Raw genomic sequence first — 26833 nt, 5'->3', positions numbered from 1 at the left:
TGGTATATGTCCTTGCTCTGTTCCCAGTGTATTGTCACCAAGGGTGCCTAGCTCACTGCTCATGAGTAATTCCCATACAATGCTGGGGGCCTGGAACTGTGACATGCCTGCTATAATCCCTTTTGTAAAACCCTACATAGGGGACGCAGGTCCCACAGGCTTACCAAGTGCACAAAGGAGCGTGGACACAGAACACACTCCACCCTGCTGCACGCCCTCCATCTTCGGCATAGCTACACTGGAACGGATTGCATAGCTACACTCACCTGGAACAGATTGCAATAACCAACTACACTTAAATCTAAATATTAACAACGCAGGTAATCTTATTCCAGTTTGTGTGAGCAGACAAACCAGGGGGATATTCAGGTATTCAGACATGCCGTGGAACATCACTGGACAGTCAGAAATATTAAGTGTAGATCAGACTCTATATCAGTAGCATATAGAGATGTCTTCCATACGCATTCATTTCGATATGTACCGTTCAAAGACCCCATGTGAAGATGGCCCGCTCATCTAATCAGTCATGCTAAGCTGCTGAGAGCTCTGGTCATCACTCACTACTGATGGAAGGGATGCCAGTGGGCGCGCACGCATGCACACACACACACACATACATATCCATGTCCAGGCCTTGAACGTGCTCGCACATGAAAATAGGTAAACACTCAGAAGTTGCTCTCTCTCAATCTTAGGCCCAAACAAGCACTTATTGTAAAATGTGCATATCCTACTGTACAAAGGCTGTTCATATTTAACATACATCCATCCCACAGAAAACAGGAGAGCGTCTCTGTAAATATTAACATTTATTTGTGTACAATTTAATAGTCCATTATTCTTCCAACCTAATTTCTGAAGGTTTGATGTCCATATATCCTGGCTCCTGAACGCAGTTTCACTAACCGTGAAAACAGACAGAGCGATACTGAAAAAAACCAAAAACAGCATTGGTTCCCTTCCAAGGAGAAAGCAGCATCCCCCTGTGTAGTCGGGTTAGTGTCAACAGTAGATGAGCGTTAGTGTAGTTCACTGGTTCTGAAGGACAGTTTGTTAGTGAAACAGCTCATCATGGGACACTCAGCTGCAAGATCAGTTGTCATATTAAGTTGACAAACTAATTCATCCTCAAGCTTTGCATCTGCACCGACCTGATTCAAACAAATAACCGTAGGAGACCGATTGCTACTATAAAAAAAAAAAAAAAAAAACATTGATGATAACTGTTTGTAATCAATAATGTAGTGTATGACGAAACAAACCAAAAGACAGAGCAGACAGCTGTGTGTACTACTGTAGTGTACGGGTTGACAGTGTTGGATAATTGAAGTGATAGCCTTTAAAGCATAACGTTGCAGATACAGCCATGATACTGCTCTGTATTCACGTACTGAGCCTCTTCTTTCAATTCGTGCAAAAATACAAACTCTGAGGAGATTTACAATTGACAGCGAATGGGGCTAAATATTCCAACAGAGCTGATTTCATAAGAAAGCTAAACTAGGATTTTTGACTAAGTAAAAATAAAGTAAGCGAAGGGTATGAAAATAGTGTTCTCGATTTTTAACAACTATATTATTAAGGGCTCTGACAGTTTGTTCATTTGTTCTCCCTCCAGTCACTGACCGACCTCTTCCAGATCAAGAGAAACTTGACATAAAAAATGTTAAATCAAGGAGAGAGAAGAAAAACTTTACAGAAAGATGACATGACAAACCTTTACAGATTAAATGAGGTATTGCACAGAATAAGAAAAAAAGAAGAAAAAAAAGAAAGAGCATAAAGGCAACAAAAATATACAGCAAATTGATAAAACATTTACATTATAATTTGAATAAGATTTAGAAAGACAATTTAGGAACAATGTAGTGTTGTCAATCATCCGCGAGGGGGAGGGTCGTTAGTCATCCCACTCATCATCCTCCTCAAAGTCCTCTTCCTCGTCATCATCGTCATCATCATCTAGGGAGAGAAAGACAAACAAAATACATTGGTATGAATATAACAGCAACCACTTATCTAGTGTGTGTGTGTGTGTGTGTGTGTGTGTGTACCTGAAGAGTGGATGGCTTTGCTCCTCTTCTGCATCACCTCCATCAGAGCTCCTACGATGCCGGCTGAAGGTGTGGCGGGTCCTCCTGACCCTGGTTCGTCAGTCACCTGGAACACACACAGGAATACACACCAGTGAACACTCTCCAGTATAGGGGAATGTGCATCTAGTATCTGTAGAGGATAGGGGAAGTGTGAAGAGCTAGCCTTAAAGTCGCTGCATGGTCAAGCCAACATCTGCATAGGCTGTACAGCAGTTACTGTGATACGGCCTCTGTAGAAGCCAGTGCATTCATTCTCCTTGCGCTTCGCGGAGCAGCTCTGTTATGAAGGAAGTTGTCAATCATGTCAATGTGGAACTATACGGAGCCCTCTGCATTGTTACAAAATTTGGGAGGTGCATGGCGATGCGGTAAGGAGCTCGATTTGGCCTCTACAAGACTCTGGAGGATCCACAATTGCATCACACCCTCAGTACGGAGCCACCGGATAGCAATGCCAGAGCAATCATAAATTGGCTTTTAGGTGTTGAGGTAGGTGCTAGGGTATAGGGGCATAGGGGTTAGGGCAGGGTTCTTCAACCAGGTTTGGCCTTGGGACAAGTTTTTTCTGAGCCAATAGTCGGCAAGCCAGAACAGAACTAGTACATAATATTAACACAGTTAATTGGCCTACACTACAATTTGAGCAACGTTTTTTTAACACATCTGATTAGTACATAATAAATTCAGTGACTATAAAATAATCATTTAGATCGGATTACGCTCATAAAAAAAATCACCATGTCTCTATTAAATTATTATTTTTGTCTATTTCTCTGTCCGTTGACTGGTGGAGAAAAACACGTCTACGTAGTGTCTTATTTGCAATGAAAATGTCGCTGTCTGCAAATAATTCAATCTCAGACATTATGAATCTAAGCATAGAACTTTCAAAGTGGCCTTCCCGCCCCAGACAGAGGCCCGAAGCAGAAACATTGAAGCGTTAACTCGGTGGCATTCTCAGAGGAAAACAGCACAATAAAGAAACTCGCATTTCGTGTGCTAACAATGTCCTAATTTTCCTCTATGAACGCGGAATAGACTCACGCCACGAACCGGCTTTCACATAAGTCGATTGAGGACCGCCTGCGCATCAAAATCGCATCCATCTCACCCGACATCCACAAGATCGTGTCCGAGGGGAAATGCAACTTTTCCTATTGATTAAACAAGTTAGTGGCCTATATGACTGTGTTTAATAAATACTAACATTGTGAGTGCTTATTCAGGGATATTTAGGTCAAGCTGACAGTATTTTCTAATTGTTCTATCGTTACAGGAGCTGGCTACACCTATACCGACATTCAGACACAGCTTTTTTTTCTTTAAATTATTGTCTTATGTACGACACTACATTTTTGGACAGCTGCAATTGTAAGTAGGCCTAATTTAAAAAATCCCACTTCTATTAGGCAATAAAAAAAAATATTGTGAAAATGCTGTTGAGTCTCAGACTACCACAGCCAGTTAAGTTATTTTATATAGGCCTAGGCTCTTCAAAAATAGACTCCAATTAAACCCGCTTGTTTGTAAAGTAAAAAATTTAAATGAAGATCATTGTTGAAATGAATTACTCGACTGGTGTAGTTTTTATCCATCTGTTGCTGTGCAACACTTGCATAACAAGTTAGCTATATTTCCAGCACCAGGTGCTGTTCATCTCCTATTGATTGCACTGCAGTTGCAGCTTTACATTTCAGCACCACAAAAAAGTCTACTGCATGCATTATTATTATTTGAATGTCTCCTGCATTCTCTCTCCTCATGAATGAAGTTAAAAAGTAACTTTTGCATTATTTAGGCAGGGTAACTGCCTTCTTGGGACATTGCATTTGGGAGTTTTTGCATCTAGGGGCTGACATTTTTAAACAAAACAAATATTCATAATTAACCTGTTGGGGCTAGGGGGCAGTATTTGCACGGCCGGATAAAAAAACGTACCCGATTTAAACTGGTTACTACTCTTGCCCAGAAATGAGAATATGCATATAATTAGTAGATTGGATAGAAAACACTCTAAAGTTTCTAAAACTGTTTGAATGGTGTCTGTGTATAACAGAACTCATATGGCAGGCCAAAACCTGAGAAGATTCCATACAGGAAGTGCCCTGTCTGACAATTTGTTGTCCTTCTGTTGAATCTATTGAAAATACAGCATCTGTGCTGTAACGTGACATTTTCTAAGGCTTCCATTGGCTCTCTAAAGCCGCCAGAAAGTGGAATGGGGTGTCTGCTGTCTCTGGGCAAAGAACAGCAGGAGAGTTTGTAAGTGGTCAGCCTGGGGAAAGTGAGACTGAGATGCGCGTTCACGAGACTACTCCATTTTTTTCTTTCAGCCTTTGAATGAATACAACGTTGCCCGGTTGGAATACTATCGCTATTTTACGAGAAAAATAGCATAAAAAGTGATTTTAAACAGCGTTTGACATGCTTCTAAGTACGGTAATGGAATATTTAGAAATGTTTTGTCACGAAATGCGCTCGCACGTCACCCTTCGGATAGTGACCTGAACGCACGAACAAAAACGGAGCTATTTGAATATAACTATGGATTATTATGAACACACTTCCTGCACTCCCAGTAGACGTCCTGGGAATGCATTCTGACGAAGAACAGCAAAGGTAATCCAATTTTTCTAATAGTAATTCTGAGTTTAGTGAGCCCCAAACTTGGTGGGTGTCAAAATAGCTAGCCGTGATGGCTGAGCTATGTACTCAGAATATTGCAAAATGTGCTTTCGCCGAAAAGCTATTTTAAAATCGGACACCGCGATTGCATAAAGGAGTTCTGCATCTATAATTCTTAAAATAATTGTTATGCATTTTGTCAACGCTTATCATGAGTAATTTAGTAAATTCACCGGAAGTTTTGGGTGGGTATGCTAGTTCTGAACATCACATGCTAATGTAAAAAGCTGGTTTTTGATATAAATATTAACTTGATTGAACAAAACATGCATGTATTGTATAACAATGTCCTAGGAGTGTCATCTGATGAAGATCAAAGGTTAGTGCTGCATTTAGCTGTGGTTGTGGTTTTTGTGACATATATGCTTGCTTTGAAAATGGCTGTGTGATTATTTTTGGCAGGGTACTCTCCTGACATAATCTAATGTTTTGCTTTCGCTGTAAAGCCTTTTTGAAATCGGACAATGTGGTTAGATTAACGAGTCTTGTCTTTAAAATGATGTAAAATAGTCATATGTTTGAGAAATTGAAGTTATAGCATTTGAGGTATTTGTATTTCGCGCCACGCGATTCCACTGGCTGTTGACTAGGTTCATTTGGGGGGCTTTGGGGTGATGGGACAGATTTGGCCCACGGGCCGGCAGTTGGGAAACGCTGGGTTAGGGAGTAATGTATAAAGAGGTAATGTCCACTCACAGCCTTTAGCTGTTTGCCTTGTCGTATCTGTTCGAGGAGACCGTTTCGTCCGGTGCTGGTGGAAACGGGCTCCACCTTCTTCAGCGGAGCCCCCTCCCTGATCTGGCTCAACAGGGCTGAGGGCTTACCAGCACCTCCAACCCCTCCATCAGCATCCGGAAGCATGGGTGGAGGAGGAGGGCCGGGAGGCGGGGGAGGAGGAGGGGGTGCTCCGGAACCAATACCTGCTGGGGTGAAGGAGGGAGGTGGGGGAGGAGGTGGGGCATGGGGAGCTAGGGGAGGAGGGGGTAGAAGGCCTCTAGTTGGGGGTGGGGGTGGAGCTCCCATGCCTGGTCTGGAGGGGGGAGGAGGTGGTGGTGCTGAGGTGGGTGCTCTGGAGGGGGGAGGAGGGGGAGGTGCGCCCCTGCCCCTGACCGGTGGGGGCGGGGGTGGGGGGCTGGAGGTCTGGTGTGGGGGAGGGGGTGGAGGTCCGCCTCTGGAAGGAGGGGGTGGAGGGGCTGGAGCAGGAAGAGAAATAATTTTAGCATGGCTTCTACTATTGTACACACACACACACACACACACACACACACACACACACACACACACACACACACACACACACACACACACACACACACACACACACACACTTCACAACATGCTTTAGATTCTAGAAGAACCTCAGAGGAAAGGCAGCAAATAAATACAGCTCAATTGCTGCTATGACACCATGCAGTAATGACTGTAGCCACTAGGGACAGCTATGCTTCATGTAATTCTTCTCAACTAACCCAGAAACTCAGACAAAAGCTTTGTGGTTTTATAAAAGAGTATAGCATTGACTAACATGTCATTCTACAGTCAAGAAAAGGAAAATGTCTCTTCAGCACACTGCAATCGGACTCCTGGTCTGGCCTGTCAAGGTCCATACACGTTAGATCATGCCCAGGGGCGCACAGCTCTGGGCTCGTATCCACAAAGCATCTGCGAGTAGAAGTGCTGATCTAGGATCTTTCCATATAATTTATTCATTATGATCAATAAGACAAAACAGTGCCTAGATCAGCATTCTCACTCAGATGCTTTGTGGATACAGACCCTGGTCTTCAAGGGCCTCAGTCCTGAGGAACTCGAGGGCCAGAGTTGTGCACCCCTGTGATAGACCAGGGATTCCCAAACTCGGTCCTGGGGCCCCCCTGGTTGCACCTTTTCGGTTCTTGCCCTAGCACTACACAGCTTGATGAGTTGGTGATTGAATCAGCTTGGTAGTGCTTGGGAAACGACAAAAAGACATGTGCACCAAGGAACGCGTTTGGGAAACCCTGTGTTAGACTCTTTTGTCCTACAGAGGTCAGAGTTAGTCTATCAGACAGCTCCCAGTCAGACTAATGCCACAGCAGCACCATGCAGAGATAAACCAACCTACCACACCACCTTGGAGGTGGAGGACCTGAGGAACACACACTGAACATTAGACTCTAGAGCACTAAACAATCTATATGGACACTACATAGGCTACAAGATAACTTGTTTTTGTAAGTCACTGTGACCTATCGATACTCTTCTGACAAAACACACAACCCAAAGCCCTTAGTTCCCCACACACACGTACCTTGTCTGCGGAGCTCTATCTTGACTGCCTCCACTCCTCCCTTCTTCTCGATGAAGTCATAGATGACCTTGGAGGTCTCCTTGTCCTTCAGCTGGGCCTCAGAGATGCCACACATGTCAAACAGGTTCTTTAGCTCCGGGTCTAGGTTGTTCACCTGGAAGAGAGACGAGAACACTGGATTACAGGAAATAAAACCATGCTGGGTTAGAACTTCTATCAGTTAGAACTTCACTTAGTTTGAACCTCAATGAGTTAGGAACAAGGGATGCACGAGAGATATATATATAAAAAAACAATAATTAAAAAAAAATAATCGGTAAGCATATCGGAATTGGCAGATATTCGCTAAAAATGCCAATATCGGCTCTATGTATAGTTTAACGCCGACGTGCATACCTGTATAACGTAGGTAGGTGACATAATGACACCACGTGCCACACAGCATTACTAACCTAGCCCAATGTTTGCTGTGTGGATCTATTGAAGTTTCAAAGATAGATAACAAAAAAGGCCATAATGCAACATTTCTGCTGCTATAATTTCCCCGAGGGGAAAAAGTGAAATCTTTCAATACCACAAACCTAATTACTAATTTGAAAGTGCATCACCCCCAGACGTTCAGTGACTACTAAGTGCACAACTGAACAAGTTAAAGAAAATTTTAGCGAGACAACTCAAAGGCGAAATTCAATAACGCCAAGATAGAATTCATTGCCCTTGACAATCAACCGTTCTCTGTTGTGGACGATGTTGGCTTTCGCCGACTGGTCGAGCACCTCGAGCCCCGGTACACACTACCAAGTAGGCTCTATTTTTCAGATGATGCCCTACCGGAGTTACACAGAAACGTTGAAAACGCACATCCATGAGCTACTTGCTATGGGCGTCACTGCTATTAACTTCACAACTGACATTAGGACCAGCGACGTCAGCCCCATGAGCATGTTGAGTCTGACAGCAGTGGGTCGACGAGGATTTCGTACTGCTCAAGAATGTGCTGGTTGTCATACCACTGCTGCCATTTCAATGGCATTGGAGAACATGTTTGAAACTTGGAAAATCCCCAAGAACAAAGTACACGCTGTGCTACGTGATAACGCACGTAACATGACAAAGGCTTTGGAAGAATGCGGAGTCGGCAGTTTTCCATGCACATCTGACACAGTGGCAACAGGTAGGAAGATAGCGGGGTCATTTTAAAAAACTCACTGCTAGCAAGTCGGGGGCAGCTTGGAGTGAAAACGAAAAGGCTTAAGCAAGACGTTTCCACCAGATGGAACAGCACTTTTTACACGATGGAGAGCCTGCTGGAACAAAAACGAGTGCTTGGCGTGTACGCAGCCGACTGTGTTACCTGCAACAGTCAGTCCAAACCAGTGGACTCTCACCGAAAACATGAACGCACTTCCTAGCTCCATTCGAACCACTGACTGGAGAAATAAGCTCATCGACTGCGTCTGCAGCAGACGTGATACCCCCGGTCATGGAGTTGAAACGCCTGCTCAACAAAACTGCCCACACAGACTGTGGGGTTAAAACTTGCAAAAGTACTTTACTAGAGGCTGGGAATAAGGGATTCGTGGCATTCTCTCTGAGCCTCTTCACTGTGTCGCCACCGAGCTCGATGCTAGGTACAAGGACCGCTACTTCGATGCAGACAAGAAACAGGGTTTACGCGAAATGTTTGACAGCTGGACAAGATGGAAACGGACACAGTGACAGTATGCACGGAGGAAGAGGACCCACGTCAGAAGAGGCCAAGGACAGACAGAGCTGAAACTTCACTGCTCGACATGTATAATGAAATCCTGGTTGAGAGTTAAACGGCTGAACAACAAAACAGCACAGCAAGTAAGTGAAAGAAATGGGTTTTGATGTTTTACTGGTAATGGGGACATGCGTAAATGCCAATAAAATAACTTTTTGGTGTGTGTATGTGTGTGTTTCAACTATTTAAGTGTACTGGAATGCTTAAAAAGCTGCTAAAACTTTAAATATCCGTTATCGGTAACGGGTTTCTGGGCAAGGAAAATATTGGATATCGGTCAAAAATGGCATCTGTGCATCCCTAGGTAGAACCTCACTGGGATAAAACATTACTCAGTTAGAACCACATTATGTCAGAGCTGGCGGTCTCAGATAAACTGTTCTGATGTTGGCACCCCTGTTGAAAAACAGCTCCTGCATCACCACCTGGTGGCTGAGGGGAACTGTGCCAGGTTGGCACTGCCCATTGGCCAACCGGTAGAGTGGATTGAAGGCTGTGAGATTATATTCCCACAGAACTAGATTACACAGGTTTATATCATATCTACTTTAAACCACTACTCTAGCTCTCTGGGCAGAGACACAAACAGCTTAGTTAGTTTGTTCACCTCTATGTAATTCAGGTTGTGTCCTTTTATGTAATGAATTACAGCTGTAAATAAAACATTTTAAACTTGCAGGGGTCTTTCATGTTTCTGTCGAAACATGTTAAAAGATCCTCTCTTTCTCTTAAATTCACGTCTCTCTCAACTTAAGTCCTTGAAAGTATTAAAGCTCAGAAACTTCAACAAATCCTCCGGTTCCCGTCTGCTATGTTCGATGTGCGTGTAGAACACCACGCAATAATTACTTATCCTTTTTTGGAAATGAATGGATGGATTATGCAGAAACAGGTTTATAATGTGAAATCTCCTTGTGTAACCCTGGTCTGGCAGTGACTTCTGCAGTGGGCAGAGATATGAAATATTACGACATATTTAGTTCTGAGGAGACTCGTGTCTGACGAACACCATCTTAGAAATAAACAAGTTCTGAGCCTGAGGACTGGAAAGGGGGACGAAAACGCAACAACCCCACTCTCCACTCTCCTTCCTTCCCTCTTTCTCCCAGTAATACACATCCTCGGAGAGAAACCATCCCACTGTCCAGGCCTTCTGGTTTGAGTTAGCAAGAAAGGCATTTCACTGTACTTGTTCATGTGACATTAAAACTTGAAACGTCCCATACGTTATATGACAGAGGCTAGGTAGACCACCGCGTGAGAAGAGGCAGATCACAGGTCAGATAGGATCTTCCCATACCATTAGAAGTAGGGGATGATTCTACTAGCCAGAGGCTACAGTATAGATGACAATATCTCTTCCTCAGTCAGAACCCAGTCAGTCAGTCAGTCATACTCACATCGAAGCCTGTGTTGGGGTCCCAGCCGACATGGCCGACGTGCCTAGAAGGAAACACATGATCAGAGAGAGAGGAGTACAGAGCCTGAGGGAATGATCAGATCAGTATATAGTAGGTAGCCTAACCCTACACTCAGGGGATGAGAGGACACACCGAGGAAGTGTAAACTCTAAAGTAGCCTAACTAGAAAAGGTAACTCCAAGCAAATGTTCGCTAAGAGCAGCTGTTTACCTGGTTAACCAAGGGTGAGCCATGTGTTGGCAAAAATTAATGTCCAAGTCAAGACACTACCACACTGGTAACCTATTCGCAGGTGCTTGTTCAAAGCCCGTGACCGATACTCCAGAGTGTAATTTACTCAATATTAGGAGTTGAGAAACAAATCAATAGAAATAAGACACTCCTAATTCAAAATGTGTTTATTCTGTTGTTGCTAGCGATATCCATAAAAACATTGGAAAATAAATCCACACAAAAAACAATGATATATACAGTACCAGTCAAAAGTTTGGATACCTACTCGCTCAAGGGTTTTTCTTCAATTTTTGCTATTGTCTACATTGTAGAAAAACAGTGAAAACATCTAAACTATGAAACACATACGGAATCATGTAGAAAACAAGTGTAAAAAAAAATCTAAATATATTTTATATTTGAGATTCTTTAAAGTAGCCACCCTTTGCCTTGATGACAACTTTTCACACTCTAGGCATTCTCTCAACCAGCTTGATAAGGACAATCACTTGGAATGCATTTCAATTAACAGGTGTGCCTTCTAAAAAGTACATTTGTGGAATGTCTTTCCTTCTTAATGCGTTTGAGCCAATCAGTTGTGTTGTGACATGGTAGGGGTGGTATACAGGAGATAGCCCCATTTGGTAAAAGACCAAGTCCATATTATGGCAAGAAGAGGGGAAATAAGCATAGAGAAACAGTCCATCATTACTTTAAGACATGAAGGTCAGTCAATCCGGAAAATTTCAAGAACTTAATAAAAAGTTTCTTCAAGTGCAGTCGCAAAAAACATTAAGCGCTATGATTTAACTGTCTCTCATGAGGACCGCCAAAGAAAAGGAAAACCCAGAGTTACCTCTGCTGCAGAGGATACGTTCCTTAGATCTCAGATTGCAGCCTAAATAAATGCTTCAGAGTTCAACAGACATCTCAACATCAACTGTTCAGAGGAGACTGTGCGAATCAGGCCTTCATGGTCGAATTGCTGCAAAGAAACCACTACTAAAGGACACCAATAAGAGACTTGCGTGGGCCAAGAAACACGAGCAACGGACATTAGACCGGTGGAAATCTGTCCTTTGGTCTGATGAGTCCAAATGTGAGATTTTTGGTTCCAACCACCGTGTCTTTGAGACGCAGAGTAGGTGAACGGATGATCTCCGCATGTGTGGTTCCCATCGTGAAGCATGGAGGTGGTGGTGTGATGGTGCTTTGCTGGTGACATGGTCTGATTTATTTAGAATTCAAGGCACACTTAACCAGCATGGTTACCACAGCATTCTGCAGCGATTCGTCATCCCACCTGGTTTGCACTTAGTGGGACTATCATTTGTTTTTCAACAGTACAAAGACCCCAAAAACACCTTCAGGCTGTGTAAGGGCTATTGACCAAGGAGAGTGATGGAGTGCTGCATCAGATGACCTGGCCTCCACAATCACCCAAACCAATTGAGATGGTTTGGTAATGAGTTAGACCACAGAGAGAAGGAAAAGCAGCCAACAAGTGCACAGCATATGTGGGAACTCCTTCAAGACTGTTGGAAAAGCATTCCTCATGAAGCTGGTTGGGAGAATGCCAAGAGTGTGCAAAGCTGTCATCAAGGCAAAGGGTGGCTACTTTGAAGAATCTCAAATATATTTTGATTTGTTTAACACTTTTTTGGTTACTACCTGACTCCATGTGTGTTATTTCATAGTTTTGATGTCTTCACTATTATTCTACAATGTAGAAAATAGTAAAAAGAAAAACCCTTGAATGAGTAGGTGTCCAAACATTTGACTGGTACTGTATAAATGCATTTATTTTCACGGATCCCCTGCAGTACCTGGGTGCAGACCCCCGGTTAAATACCCCAGGTTTACACTACTTCAGTAACCCAGTACCATAGTATTGACTACCAGTGTCAAATTCATAAAAACACAGGACAGATGATCCTCACATCCATCAATCATGCCAGATACATATTACATGTGATTAGAAATATGTCCAGGATTAAAAAGTCCCATCAACTCTTAGCGTGCACATTAACACATTGCAGTACGGCTAGAGGTACTCCTCTATACATTAGCCGTGCAATACCCCCCAGTTAACCCAAACGGGCCACATCCTAACTTGACATCACAGTGAGTAACTAGAAGTGCCACAAATCTAATCTCATGATGGATTCAACCCACACTGAGGTCTTGTGAAAGACCCTTACTTCTCAGATGTCACAAATAAGAGCGGAATTAAACACACACACACCTAAACAGAATAGAATTAATTAAAGAATACTTACTGGAAGTTGCTGGGCGTTCCGATGTCTGCCTTGGTCAGCTTCTTGCCCTTCTTTCCCTTCACCTTCTTCTCTTTCTTGTTGTTGTTGACGTTGCTGCTCACCATGTTGAGCTGAGAGTTGTGGCCGTGGAACCGTGACATACTGCTGATCTCTGGATTCTTGATGTCCACCGTGGCCATGGGCAGGGCAGGGCCTAAAGGAGGAACATAAGAGTCAGAACTGCAGTACACACAATGCAACAGTCCGGGAGACTATAGGTCTGAGGGAGAGAGAGACCAGAGTCTCAGAACTAGGTAGTTTAACATACTGATTACAAAAGACTTTTGACGTACATTTCATAAATGAGGCCTACTTCCATCATTGATGCGTCCTCCAACAATTAGTTCAATGAGAGGGCACACAGGGTGAGACAGTGGGTTGACTTTTAACACCTGGAGAGTTTAGCCAATGTCACGACACACTATCTGCTACTGTGATCAAATTACAATCTCAGTAAGCACTCCTCGTGTAAAACCCATCTCCTCTCTAATGCCTCCCATTAGGCTTAGGGCAGTTAGAGAGATGTCTGCTGGTGGGACCACAGGAATAGACCAACGCACAGCAAACAAGAAAAACAAAACCACCACTACAACACTGACTGGATGAGATTCGTGTGGAATCCTCACACTGAATACTATTTGCCACTACCTGTGACTCACGTTCTGTGACACCCACATAGTGGTCAATCCAAACTGAGTTCTATGGACATGAGTGTCCTGACTCCCTAGCCACCTACCTCTGTGGCTGGAGTCCCCACGGGGGCTCTTTCTGACCGAGGGCGAGACTGAGGGACTACAGTCACAGGGAGTTCCGTCCCCCTTCCTCCACCCTCTGTCCCCTTTACACTCTCCGGCCGCCGCCATGTTGACGTCCAGCAGCATCTTACCCACCACGCCGCAAGCGTGGTCCCCGTGGCGTAGCGAGAGGCGGGTAGCGAGGTCCGAGGGGGGCGCATATAGTTCCTCCTGGGGAAGGATCAGGCAGTGGAGGGTGGAGAGACACCCTCCCGGAAGCATCGCCCCTCCTCCTCCCCCCTCAGATAGGTCCTCAGAGGGAGAGGACAGGAAGGTGGTACAGAACATCATCTCAGAGCGATGGCGGCAGCATGGGGGGGGGGCAAGACTACGTGGTGCTTAGTCCTGGGCTATAGCTCAGAGATCCACTGATCCAAAGATCTAGAGAATCAGAGAGACTTCCCGAGCCATAGAACTAGAGAACCAACTCCAAGCGTTTCCAAAAACAGATCCAGAGAACCAGGTGGAGGAGCAACCAGAGAGATCGAGAGAGGAGACTGAGCAGGGTATGACCAGATGGACAGCAGGCAGAGCAAGGCAGACTAAGACCCTCTGGCTGAGTGAGATGCCTAGGGGTTGGGCAAATGCCACAGCTACAGCTGGCCCCGCCTCCAAACAGAGTGCTCTCTCCTCGCCCTCGCAACAGGGAGCACTGCCAGGTCCCAGCTCTACGAGCCAGACTCTTTCCCATATTCTCTCATCCCCTCCCTTCTGCCCTCCTCCCCTCTCCACCAGCGGGCCAAACCACACCCCCAACTCCAGCCCACCTCTAATCCCAGCAAATCACAGTGCTGCTGGATTTTACATAACCATTAATGCCCACTGCTAATCCACCATAATCCCCGAGATTCTCTTAAACATGATGAATCTACATCAGAGAGAGAGGCTGGCTGGCTGGGAGACAGGACTCAGAGAGACAGCATGGAAAAAGAAGGATAGATAGATAGTGTGAGAAAAAGAGAGCGATAAGGCAACAGAAACTGTAACATTCTGGGTGAACACGGTTAATTCCCCCAGACACAGTCTAGTGAGTCAGACCCAAACAAACCCGGCACCACATCCACCTGTCCAACCATTGGATCTGGCTGTGCGCTCTTCCTATCTGCAGGGTCATTCTCACCTGTCATGACTGCAGACACTGGGACACCACAGACAAACCGCTGTATGTCCACAGGCAGAACACACCATGCCTGCTAGGCCAGAATGTTGTCTGTTGCCAGTCTGATCAACCTTCATTAGGACAGGATAGGTCTGGGCCGTGCCATGTAAAAACATCACCCTCAGCAATCTGTTTACAGGTCACAAATTATGGAGAAAATGTCACCAATTCAGCCCCCCCCCCCACTCCTTCACCACAACTCCTTCCGTTCCATGGCCAGTGCTGTGAGTGGACTGGGGTAGTGTGAGTGTTGTGAAGTAACTAACGTTAGCAGCTGAATTAAATCCTCTTAGACTGATTAAGCAGACCAGGAGTTGATTGGGGTGACACGGTCTGTCCGTCCGTCCCCGTCCCCCCCTCCCCATAAAGACCAGTACAACACTATGGGGAGCCAGGCACAGAGCCAAGGAGCGCTATGAAAAGTGTGACACTGTACTGTTCCACCACAGCAAATCTACATGACCAGTTCCCGAGAGCATCTCTAAAGAGCTTTTGGCTGCTATAGTATCTGTACAGTAAGGAAAGCGCTGGGACTAAGTGACATAAGTTCAAGAAAAACACCAATGAACCGTAGCACCCACAGCCTGTCTGGGTACTGATGAGAGGGGATTTGAGAATGACGCGCCTCATACTCTACAAGGTTATCTACAAAGTTGAAGTTGGAAGTTTACATACACCTTGGCCAAACACATTTGGCCCATTCCTCCTGACAGAGCTGATGTAACTGAGTCAGGTTTGTAGGCATCCTTGCTCGCACACGCTTTGCAGTTCTGCCAACACATTTTCTATAGGTTTCAGGTCAGGGCTTTGTGATGGCCACTCCAATACCTTGACTTTGTTGTCCTTAAGCCATTTTGCCACAACTTTGGAAGTATGCTTGGGGTCATTGTCCATTTGGAAGACCCATTTGCGACCAAGCTTTAACTTCCTGACTGATGTCTTGAGATGTTGCTTCAATATATCCACATCATTTTCCTTCCTCATGACACCATCTATTTTGTGAAGTGCACCAGTCCCTCCTGCAGCAAAGCACCCCCACAACATCATGCTGCCACCCCAGTGCTTCACGGTTGGGATGGTGTTCTTCGGCTTGCAAGCATCCCCCTTTTCCCTCCAAACATAACGATGGTCATTATGGCCAAACAGTTCTATTGTTGTTTCATCAGACCAGAGGATATTTCTCCAAAAAGTACAATCTTTCTCCCCATGTGCAGTTGCAAACCGTAGTCTGGCTTTTTTATGGTGGTTTTGGAGCAGTTGCTTCTTCCTTGCTGAGCGGCCTTTCAGGTTATGTCAATATAGGACTCGTTTTACTGTGGATATAAATACTTTTGTACCCGTTTCCTCCAGCATCTTCACAAAGTCCTTCGCTGTTGTTCTGGGATTGATTTGCACTTTTCACACCAAAGTACGTTCATCTCTAGGAGACAGAACACATCTCCTTCCTGAGCGGTATGGCGGCTGTGTGGTCCCATGGCGTTTATACTTGCGTACTATTGTTTGTACAGATGAATGTGGTACCTTCAGGCATTTGGAAATTGCTCCCAAGGATGAACCAGACTTGTGGAGGTCTACAATTTTTCCATGATGTTAATCAAAGAGGCACGGAGTTTGAAGGTAGGCCTTGAAACACATCCACAGGCACACCTCCAATTGACTCAAATGATGTCAATTTGCCTATCGGAAGCTTCTAAAGCCATAACATCATTTTTTTGAATTTTCCAAGTTGTTTAAAGGCAGTCAACTTAGTGTATGTAAACTTCTGGCCGACTGGAATTGTGATACAGTGAATAAGTGAAATAATCCGTCTAAACAATTGTTAGAAAAATTACTTGCGTCACGCACAAAGCAAATGTCCTTAGACTTTCCACAAATTTCTTGTTAAACTATAGTTTTGGCGTGGTTGAAAAACGATATTGACTCCAACCTAAGTGTATGTAAACTTCCGACTTCAACTGTAGCATCTTATCTATAGCTAAGTGATCTACTGTGAATGTGGAGGTAAGCTGATTATTCATATGGCCTAGTGTGGAGTGTGTGATGGAGTGTGAGTGGTGTCACAGGTTTGGTATTTTAAGATTGAGGGGAGGGATCTGCTCAACTTCCTGTAGAACTGGCTTTCTGGAGTGTGTATGCAGAATACCTAAGCATGTCCTGTAAGGCAGATTTATGTACATAGAAATTGCTTCTCACCACTGATGCCACAGTCATATATACAGTACTTCCATACCCCTTATGGTTAAGATTAGGACTGGGGGGGTAGGGTAGGTAATGTGTTAGTTAGGGGGCTTGGGAGAGGTGTTCACTCGGAGACAACCTGCTTTCAGTGGATTATCCAATGGCTTTACACTGGAACCACTCAATCAAAGCCACGTGGGGACGAGTGTGTTTGTTTACGTGTATGTATATTTTAAGTCAAATCATTTCTGGGTTATTTGATTGAAAACTTAGTGTCTATGTCGATTTCTGGTTAAAATCAAAATTATTTTAAAAAAAATGTAAAAAAGACTTTCATGAAGGACCTACCATTTTGACCTGGAGGGTCACATCTTTTTTCTGTAAAACAAAATGTATAGAATTAAACTCCTGTATAGTGCTGCGTGTTAGTGTTAGTGAAAGATAAGGGATTGGTATGGAGTTACAGGTGGCTGAAGTGTATGGATCAAAGAGGAACTCTGCTGTAAGCAGGGGGGGGGGGGGATTTGGATGGAGTTAGTTTATAAGCAGCATGGATACGTGTGTGTGTGTGTGGGGGGGGGGATTGATTGTCAAGCGTACGTGTACGAGTTAGTGATTTACCAGAACGATCACAGACTGACTGACAAAACAGAGCTCAAATCTAAAAAAAAAAGGATAATCCATTAGAAACTGCATCGACGCTTGCTGGTTTGGGACAGAGGACAAACAGTCCTGACCTTGTCATTATAGCAAGCTGATCTCCATGAGCACTTCAAAAAGAGGCACGGAAGAGCACTGTTGCCCCTGGACACTGATCTTAGCTGATCAGGCACATGTTGATGTTAGGATTTAGGAGAGGGTGAAGCTGATTCTAGATCTGCTCCCCTTCTACTGGAGCTAGAGCCCTTAACGGTGGGCCAGAGAGAGCGAGAGCTGTCAATTGAACAATCAGGAAGTAAAGGAGATGGCATAGAAAGAAGGAGAGATCCATATCTCAAAATTGAGAGGATCTGTATCTTAAAATTGAGAGGATCTGTCCACTCATTAGCAGACCAAGCTAAGGTCAGAGGAGAGATGGTTTTTAATATCAGAGGTCAGTAGAATCAAAGATGGCGTCGGTAGGTAGTAGTCACCAGATTTTCTCTGTCGTCTCCCAAGCAGGTCCTCGAAGGCGCCCCGGAAAAGCTTGGCCTCCTCCTCGTTGGCGAAGTTCAGTCCCATCTGGCACGACTACACACACGCCAACAAAACGCAGGAAGTGGAATGTCATAAGAACGAACAACACTGCAAGCTTAAAAAAAAACAGCACACAGGTTTTTGCCATAAAAAAATTGACCATGACATGTGAAAGGACTTGGCTGGAGCAAGGCACATCAAGTACATAGAGAAAGGGATAACTCACATCTCCTGCGAATGTGAAGAAGTAAGATTTGGGAAAAGTGATTGTGAAGTTGTTGTAGAGCTCCTGCTCTAACATGCTTCTACCCTCCTGTGGCGAGAGAGAGAATGTGTGGATATAATTATTATTATTATTATTATTATATACATTTGTTTTAATCTATGGTTTTGTCACATACATCAGATAGGTGTAGTGAAAATGTGTTGTTTTACAGTGTGAACTAAACCGTGTGAACTAAACCCACCTTCATGTCGAACACCCTGATAAAGTAGGATCGTGCTGGGTTGTCTTTGACCAGACAGGCCACACCACAGCACTTCTTGGTCCAGGCTGAGTTCCTGTCTGCTGAGTATACCTGCACCACCGCAGAACACAGCGACTGCAGGGGAGAGAAAGGCACAAGGGGTTTAATACAACCGAATGCATTCAACTGAAATGTGTCTTCTGTATTTAAACCAACCCCTATGAATCAGAGGTGTGGGGGGATGCCTTAATCAACATCCACGTCTCCGGAGACCGGGGAACAGTGGGATAAATGCCATGCTCAGGGGAAGAACATATTTTTACCTTGTCAGCTCGGGGATTCGATCCAGCAACCTTTCGGTTACTGTCCCAACGCTCTAACCCCCACTAACAGTAAGTTGCTCTGGATAAGAGAGTCGCCTAAATGACTAAAATGTAAAATGGATGTAATAGGGATTTAACTGAGACCCACATACTCTCAGTCTATGTTTTACAGTGAAGCAGTGTTGGCCAGGTCTCCCTTTAAAAATATGTATTTGACCGTAATGGAATCAACTTCCTGCTTTAAAAAGGTAGACTCAAGGACCCCAAGTATACACAATACCAAGCCGACTTCCTCAACAACTAAGAGCGTTGAAGCGCGAGGCTAAACTTCTCTGCTGTTTTGGTCGCGTAGAGATCACGCTGTAACAGTGTGAAGCGCACCCGAGCGTGTGCGCAGATACTCTGTGACCGCCCAACATTTTGTATCGCGCTCATCTCAATATCTGCGGATCTGCTCAGGGCAACCTCATCTCGCCAAGTCGAACTTTAAATAAAAAGGTTAGAAAATAATGTATGCGCAGAAACACTACTACAGAGGTGCGACAGCATTGGCAGAGTTTAGACTACCGCAGCGCTGTTCATTTCTCAGCAGGACTAAAGTCACCCTGTCCTCTTGTGTGCGTACGTGTGCCAGTACTGTCCTCTGTATTGCTTACTGACATCTCAGCAGTCTCCTCACGCAGGACGGTAAAGTAGCCGGTCAGGCTGCCAATAAAGTGGTGAATATACTCTTGTCACTTACTTATAGTAATGAGAGGAGGACAGGAAGGCTGGCCTGTCATAACGCCCCTACGCCCTTCTCTATAGGACCGACCTATCACACTGCTGACTGACTCCGACAGCAGACATGTGCGTAATGCATCTAGACCTAGAAGCTCTAGAACAGGGCAGCCCAGCCCTGTTCCTGGAGATCTACTGTCCAACCCTAATTTAGCATATCTGAGTGGAATCAGGTGTGTTACATTAGGGTTGGACTGAAAACCTGCAGGACGGTAGATCTCCAGGAAGAGGGTTGGGCAGCCCTGTACTAGGAGGAGGCCGTCTCAGGGAGCAGTGGTTACCAAGTGAAGCTGCTGCAAACAATGTCCTCAGCTCTTTGAAGATAACTTGTCATAAAGATAAAGGGCTAGCTCAAACAGAGCTAACTGGAGAGTTATTGCCAAGTATCTCATGGTCTTAGACTGATGTGGCCAGGCCTTTCTACCATGCCCATTATGTGTGATCCTGCTGGGGCAGACAGGCCTGCAGCAGAACCCTCTGACTCAGCAGGGCTGGATGTCAGGCTCCACTACACAGACTCAAGATTAGGGCCCGGTTTCCCGATACCGATGGAACTTAGGCTTACGATGCGTCGTTCCTACAACGGCCGAAAGCCGAAAAACACCACACGGAGAGAATGTTCGCTAAGTGCATCGTTAGACAAATTACAGAGACAGAAGCCCAGTGGTCACCAACCTTCTCTGAGTCAAGATCACTTTGAGTCAACATGCATGCCGAGATCTACCGCTCGGATTTTTTATTAACATGACTTAAAAAAATGTCAGCCTAGGCAACATTAACCTATTAAAACAATACTGTAGCAATGAGGTTTGTGCAGTAGGCTATAGGCCCAATACATTATCACCGCATGTTAGCTTTGCTTGAATTTAAAAAAAAAAAATTCATAATTTGAGGTAGGCTATATGATCACACTAGTAATAGATTCATGGTTGTATTACTTGTGAGGCACATTTAAATCATTTGCCTTTTTTACTTTACTGGGCTGATGGTGCCTGCACCTGATGGTCAGTCTCAGCGGAGAGAGCGCGCAGCAGACTGAGGGTCCGTCTCTCAACATCCCTCCGTTCTCTCTTTCCTCCACTGACACTAACCAAAAAGGGACACCGTCTTCCAGCTGATGACGAAGCTCTAGTCGCACCGCATTATTTCTGCCTCATGCACAAATTAATGTTGTTACTCCTATAAACAGAGAAAAGTGAAATATTCCTTGATATTAAAAATGACCCAAGCCGCTAATAACAACGCAAGCCTATATACACACACACTTTCCTACTCATTCATTAATGCTGCACTGCTTTTTCTAGCGCTGAGTGGAAATAGGAAGAACGCACATTTTGTGGGTTAAAAAAGTGTTGACTACAAAGTGTTGACAGTGCTGAGTAAGAACTTAAACATTAACTCACTCATAAAAACAGCATCTCTTTGCTGTATTCGTTGACAGTCTCTCTCTAGTCATGGTTTTAAGCGTTTTGAAATCTCACAGTATCAATTTTGCCGTAGCTTTTTTTTATGCCTGCTAAATTACTGCAGACTCGATCATCTGAGTAATCGGATTGGCCAGCAGTGGCATAGTGCACTTGATTTCCTCTCCAGGCCCACCAGGAAGGCAGAGTTTGTACCTTCAGACACATGAAATGGCAACAGTTTGCCTACCTGGCACGCGGGGCAGCTGAATTGGCTGCACCTACCACCAACAGCCCGAGACTAATTTAAAAAAAATAGGAACACAAGAGTTTATTTGTTTTTTTAAACAGAAATGTTTGGCGACTGACTAGATATGCCTTGGAGATCGACCAGTCGATCGTGATCGACCAGTGTGCCAGACTGAATTCAAAGTTGACTAAAGAGATTATTTCTCTCACCCATCTACACACAATACCCCATAATGACAAAGTAAAGAATGTTTTGGGGGACATTTTTGCAAATGTATTAAAAATTAAATACAGAAATGGATACTTTGTGGATACTTTGTAGAAGCCCCTTTGGCAGAGATTACAGCTGTGAGTCTTTCTGGGTAAGTCTCTAAGAGCTTTCCACACCTGGATTGTGCACCATTTGCCCATTATTATTTTCAAAATTCTTCAAGCTCTGTCAAATTAGACAACCATTTTCAGGTCTTGCCATAGATTTTCAAGTAGACTTAAGTCAAAGCTTCCTAGAAGAGAGGAGGCTGTTATAGCAGCAAAAGGGATGACCACCGCCACATAAATGCTCATGATTTTGGAATGAGATGTTTGATGAGCAAGTGTCCACATACATTACATGACCAAAAGTATATTTTAATGCAGTCGTCTCGGGTTACATTTTAAGCTTTTTATGCTTCACTTGTTTGTAACAATTGCAAATATTTTGGCAACTTTGTAGGCCTATTTGTAGACAACTTTGTTTGCAAGTTATTGTTGGTCAGTCAGAAACATCTTGATTCTATGATTAGCAGAGATCTTTGGTGAATAAAGTGACGCAGAAGGGTAAAAAAAGCAGCTCACAAAACACTTAGCTGTTTTACAAGCGGTCTTAGGCAGTCGGTAAATAACAAGCGCTTTCAAGTGAAACTTTAGTAACAATGGTTTTGGGAAACAGCACAGAGATTTACCGAAGCTCCTACGAAGGTTCTAAAGATGAACTTAGCCTTAAAATGCTTTTGGGAAACGGGACCCAGGTTCTTCCCCAAGTTTACTAGCCTCCTCGCAGAGGGGTTCAGGCCCAATACCCTGCAGATGAAAGGCGGGCCAGAGCGGAAAGTGGTAAAGCAAGTTCACGAGAACGCCTAGTAGCTAACTACACACAGATGGGTAAGGGCTGTGCAGTGTCTGGGGACATGAAGCTTTCTAGCCTAGACTACATTTCAAAGAAAGCAATATCTGTCTGTGCTCATCTAGCTGGCTGTGCCCACAACAGGACTAAGGCAGTGAGGTCACAGAGAGCTGAGCGGTTTCATCTATCAGCCTCTCGAGCTCTGATCACAAGTGGCAGCCTGAACGAGCCCCACTGGCCACAGGAAGCACCCAGTCCCAGTGACATCATCAAAGCTCGCCATGACACCACTCTCCAGGCTGCTGGTGCTACTACACACTACAGCCAATAGGACTGTTGAGGGCTCACAGGGAAAACAAAAACAAACAGGATGTTGAATGTACGGTAAGTGTGCATCATTCATCCATGTCCTGACAGTATTTCCCATGTAGCCTAAAAAGTGGGATTGGGTAGGAATGGCTAGGGTTGGGAAGGACAGAAAGATAAGGGGGAAAGTCCGAGTGGAGTTGGGAAGGAGTAAAGACTGGAGAGTAGTAGGAAATACAGAGACTGGTATTGGGAGGCAGAGGCCCAGAGTAGGGGTGGTAAGGGGAGGCCGAGGTGGGGAAAGAGGGAACAGGGAAGAGGTTGGGAAGGAAAGTATGAGGTAAAGATCAAAAGGCACATTTTCGCCACACCAGCACAAAACACTGAAGGAGGTTGACCACTGCACTTCCTGCTGGAGAGGACTGCTGACCAGGCAGTCTCTGTGTCTCTGTCTCACTCACACAGAACGCGAATTGGATAGCTTCCACCTCTAGCCCGGTGCTGATAGTAAAAAGTGAAGCAGTAGGAATACCAATGAGTTGAATGTCAGTGAAGCCACAGCAACACAGGTTGGACCTCTCACATGTGATTCATCATCTGGCAGGGCCTGCATTTCAAAGTGTGCCGCTCACTGTTTGTATGTATGAATCACTGAAAGAGAGGGGAGTGACAGAGCGATAGAGACCGAGATAGAGACACAGAGCGAGGCCCTGAGCTGAAATTCACTGACACAGCTCTGACTCCAACTAGCACAAAACATCCATGTCTCAACAGGCAACAGGTATTAGACATGAGCTTCTGGCTCAGCTAGCATAACTTGCCTTTAACAACTGGAATAAGCCAAAGGTTTAACACAGAAGCCAGGGGCTGTTCTCTGTTCAGTTCTCTGTGGAGGAAGAGAAAAGACAGCAGCTTCCTACATTTTCATTCTCTAGCTACGCGAGACCATTACATAACAAGCAATCGCTCACTTCTCGCGGACTTTAAAACAGGAGCGTGTTCATGCGGAGAGCGAGGCAGGAATGTCGCTCACGCAACTGCCTGGGCTCTCTCACATGGTGAGCGACATGGCCTGGATGTCTGAGGAATGATGTCATTGGCTGTGTATGCAGGTGTACAACACAGGTGCAGAGACACACCTGGGACAGGTATGACTGTGACAGACAGGTAGGAGGCGGGACTCTTCTGGCCCCACCACGTGAGAACGAGGAAGTAAGATAAGACGACTTCCTCAACACCATCTTAGCCTATTTTGTGAACATGACAAAGGTGACATGACTCAAAGCCAGATGATATGGGGAAGTAGCAAAGGGTGTGGTAACGGTGGCATGGGAGAGTTACTACCGAGACAAAACGATCAACTCATCGACTCTGGAGAAACTGTAGGCTCAACCACTGTAGGGAAAGTGTGCGAGCAGTATCCGACTTCACACTGGGTAGAAACCTACCAACTTAGTTTCAAACATTACACAACACAGACGGACCCACATCCATGAGGAAATCTGATTAAACCACATTCCTGATGAACTGATTAACAGCCTTAAAAATGGCAGCTTTTATCTTGGCCAGGTCGCAGTTGCAAATGAGAACTTGTTCTCAACTAGCCTACCTGGTTAAATAAAGGTAAAATAAATTTCAAAAATCAAATTGTATCAACGAACCTGTTTACAGGTAGCTCATACCTGCATGTATTGTGAAATAAGTGGGGTGGGTGCATTTGCTCTCTGAATTGACATCGGCTGACATTAGCCTACCACCCAAGGCTAGCCAGGTAGTTTATTGACAGATCAAGTTGACACACTGGGGTGTAAAACCAGCAAATAGATACTGTATACCTATTTTGTTGACATAAGTGTAGGCCGTTACAATGCTATTGCACATTACACCAACTTAAATACCCGAGGTTAAAGGGTGCAATCAATGCAGATCATGTTTCAAAAGGACACATTGTTTCTATTGAAATATAATTTCCTGGCTGGGTCAAATGATAACAAAACGCGGTATATAATATCATTTTTCAAGCTGGCACGTTGAATAGAGTCCCTGCCCATCAGAGCTAATTTGCTACAGTGATACACTAACGCTACACTGGTCACATTCTTCACTGATTGCTGCAATCAACTGAATTGAATTGTGTGATTGCCTATGAGAAAGTATTGTTCTGTTGTCCACACAATGCATGCCAGACAGATTGTTCTGAAAACACAGGCTGCTTCCGAAATCAGCCAAGACATTATGCAACGTCAGTACGAAAAACACTCGTAGCCAGATTGATGAGTTTAGCAGATCCTAACACTGGCACAGGTCTAGGCCAACAAAACCGAGCAGCACATTCTTGTTAACAGTGGTTTGGCTCTTCTCGGTGTTTCCATGCTATGCAGGTGTGTCAGGGAACACCCGAGGCCTCGGGGCTTGACTGAAACTTTCTACCGCCCAAATGTCACTATGTCCCGGGATATCAAGATTTATTTTTCCCTACCCCTGTTCCACCAGTCTGGCCAAAGCCAAGGGAAGGACCGCCAGTGCCTGTGGCGAGAGTTGTTTTCCTTCGAATGTTATATCAAACATATTGAGGCATCAATTAGAGGTTTCAATTAATCCTGAAACGGGTAAACATCATTCACGAGCAATTAGTAAAGAAAGTATAACAATTGATAAACTTACGGTGCATTTTCTGCCGAGGTAATTGAAGAGACAGTCGTTCTCTTGTGGGGTTAGCAGTTTGGATGCACTGTTAGCGGGCCGCCGTTGCGGCAGATGGCCACTCATTATTGACAATCAACCAAAAGGTGTGTTATGATTCCGATTCGACGTTGTATGAAACCCAAACAAACAGTCATTGATCTCCCGTGGCCTGCAACCGGACCCTCACATCGATGCACCTTCGTTCACTTCCCGATAGAAACAGCTTTAGTATGATAATATCTCTGTTGGTCCCAAACACAACGTAAGGTCCTCCTTCAATCCAAATTATGAGGACATTCCTGCAACGTCTTGCATATGGTAGATACTAAACTTTCATCGGAACTCCAGCGCAAGTAGCGGCAGATTTGTGACTCAATCCAACATGGCAGTCTATGGGAATAAACCAAAAACGTAACTGGGGGAGGGCGCACTTTTGAAATGCACGACTAGATCATTTTGAGAGCATTAAACGGTTATGTTACACAACATTTATGACATAACAATGTATTATCTTTATTTAAAAAATTTATTCAAATATGTCAAAAGAAGTTAAATTAAAATATTTTTTTGAGAGAATGGTACGATCCAGCCAATGTTTATACCAAAGATTCTTATAACTAACCCAAATTAGACCAGAGCGTGTCGTATGAAATGGGAACAAAATAATCATATTGGCCAAAACGAGCAAAGAGGTGGGGCGAGGCAGGCACGAAGTAGTGAAATCCTATTGGCGCGTTCTAGCATTTATTTACATATTTCCGTTAGGGAACGCCTACTATGTGAAGTGCGCATGTGCAATAACGCTATTCGACCCTTGCATTCCTTCTAAACAACAATTGTTTTCAAACCTTGGCATAGGGTAAAGTCTGCAAAACGCAGTCCACTCTGTTTGCTACAGATTGAGGTTTTGAAAACAGAAAACTGTATGGAGGTCAAATGTTTAATTGATGACAAAATTTGCAGAATTTTACCAAAATTCGTCTCGTTCCTTCTTCTCCCAATTCCGGTCACTGGGCTTCCTCTCATCACCATATTTGGTAGTGAGTGGAAACGCCAACCAGAGGCTTCACATTTATACATCCGGGGAAATATCTGGCTCATACTATCTCGTTTATACTGGAATTCAGCGAAGAACGGAGCAGAGACAGAACGCGCGGATTGTCAAATTGATGCTATGGTATTTATGCCGCATTCTCCTACTAGTCTGAACTAGGAAACCCGGACATTTCCAACTTGCTAACTGGTTGTACACATGCTGCGTTCAACCAGTTATTAAGTCGGAAATGTCCGAGCTTCCTAGTTCAGACTAGCAAATGAACACAGCATTATCATGAGGATAAGTATGAGATGAGGGTATGGTGGGGTAGGCCTAAATCCAATGACTGTATATATATGACTGGACAAATCAAAGTTTATT

At 44.4% G+C, this 26833-nt stretch overlaps 1 protein-coding gene across 2 annotated transcripts; it reads right to left on the bottom strand.

Moving 5' to 3' along the window:
- Window positions 1–795: 795 nt before the first annotated feature.
- Window positions 796–25810, bottom strand: LOC115198756 (neural Wiskott-Aldrich syndrome protein). Of its 2 annotated transcripts, XM_029761002.1 has the most exons (11): window positions 25396–25810; window positions 18569–18703; window positions 18328–18414; window positions 18059–18155; window positions 17274–17303; window positions 12756–12948; window positions 10243–10285; window positions 7075–7228; window positions 5481–5977; window positions 2058–2163; window positions 796–1965 (listed from the first exon to the last, which is right to left on the bottom strand). In XM_029761002.1, exons 1-11 carry the CDS (start codon window positions 25498–25500, stop codon window positions 1904–1906), a joined length of 1509 nt encoding a protein of 502 aa, XP_029616862.1. In that variant the 5' UTR covers window positions 25501–25810; the 3' UTR covers window positions 796–1903. The 2 variants fall into 2 exon arrangements, with proteins under 2 accessions (XP_029616862.1, XP_029616863.1); XM_029761003.1 differs by lacking the exon at window positions 17274–17303 and having other exon boundaries at window positions 25396–25805.
- Between the last annotated feature and the right edge of the window lie 1023 nt (window positions 25811–26833).

The sequence above is a fragment of the Salmo trutta genome, chromosome 8, assembly GCF_901001165.1.
Source record: "Salmo trutta chromosome 8, fSalTru1.1, whole genome shotgun sequence".
NCBI classification, from domain to species: Eukaryota; Metazoa; Chordata; class Actinopteri; order Salmoniformes; family Salmonidae; genus Salmo; species Salmo trutta.
Note: the sequence above shows the minus strand (reverse complement) of the source record. Positions and strands in the feature narration are given on the sequence as shown.

Coding starts and splice junctions, on each gene's coding strand:
- LOC115198756 (XM_029761002.1), bottom strand. CDS start 25,500: ATGAGTGGCCATCTGCCGCAACGGCGGCCCGCTAACAGTGCATCCAAA. Junction 18,415..18,568: donor TCAGGGTGTTCGACATGAAG/GTGGGTTTAGTT, acceptor CTCTCGCCACAG/GAGGGTAGAAGCATGTTAGA. Junction 12,949..17,273: donor TGACCCTCCAGGTCAAAATG/GTAGGTCCTTCA, acceptor TTCCTCCTTTAG/GCCCTGCCCTGCCCATGGCC.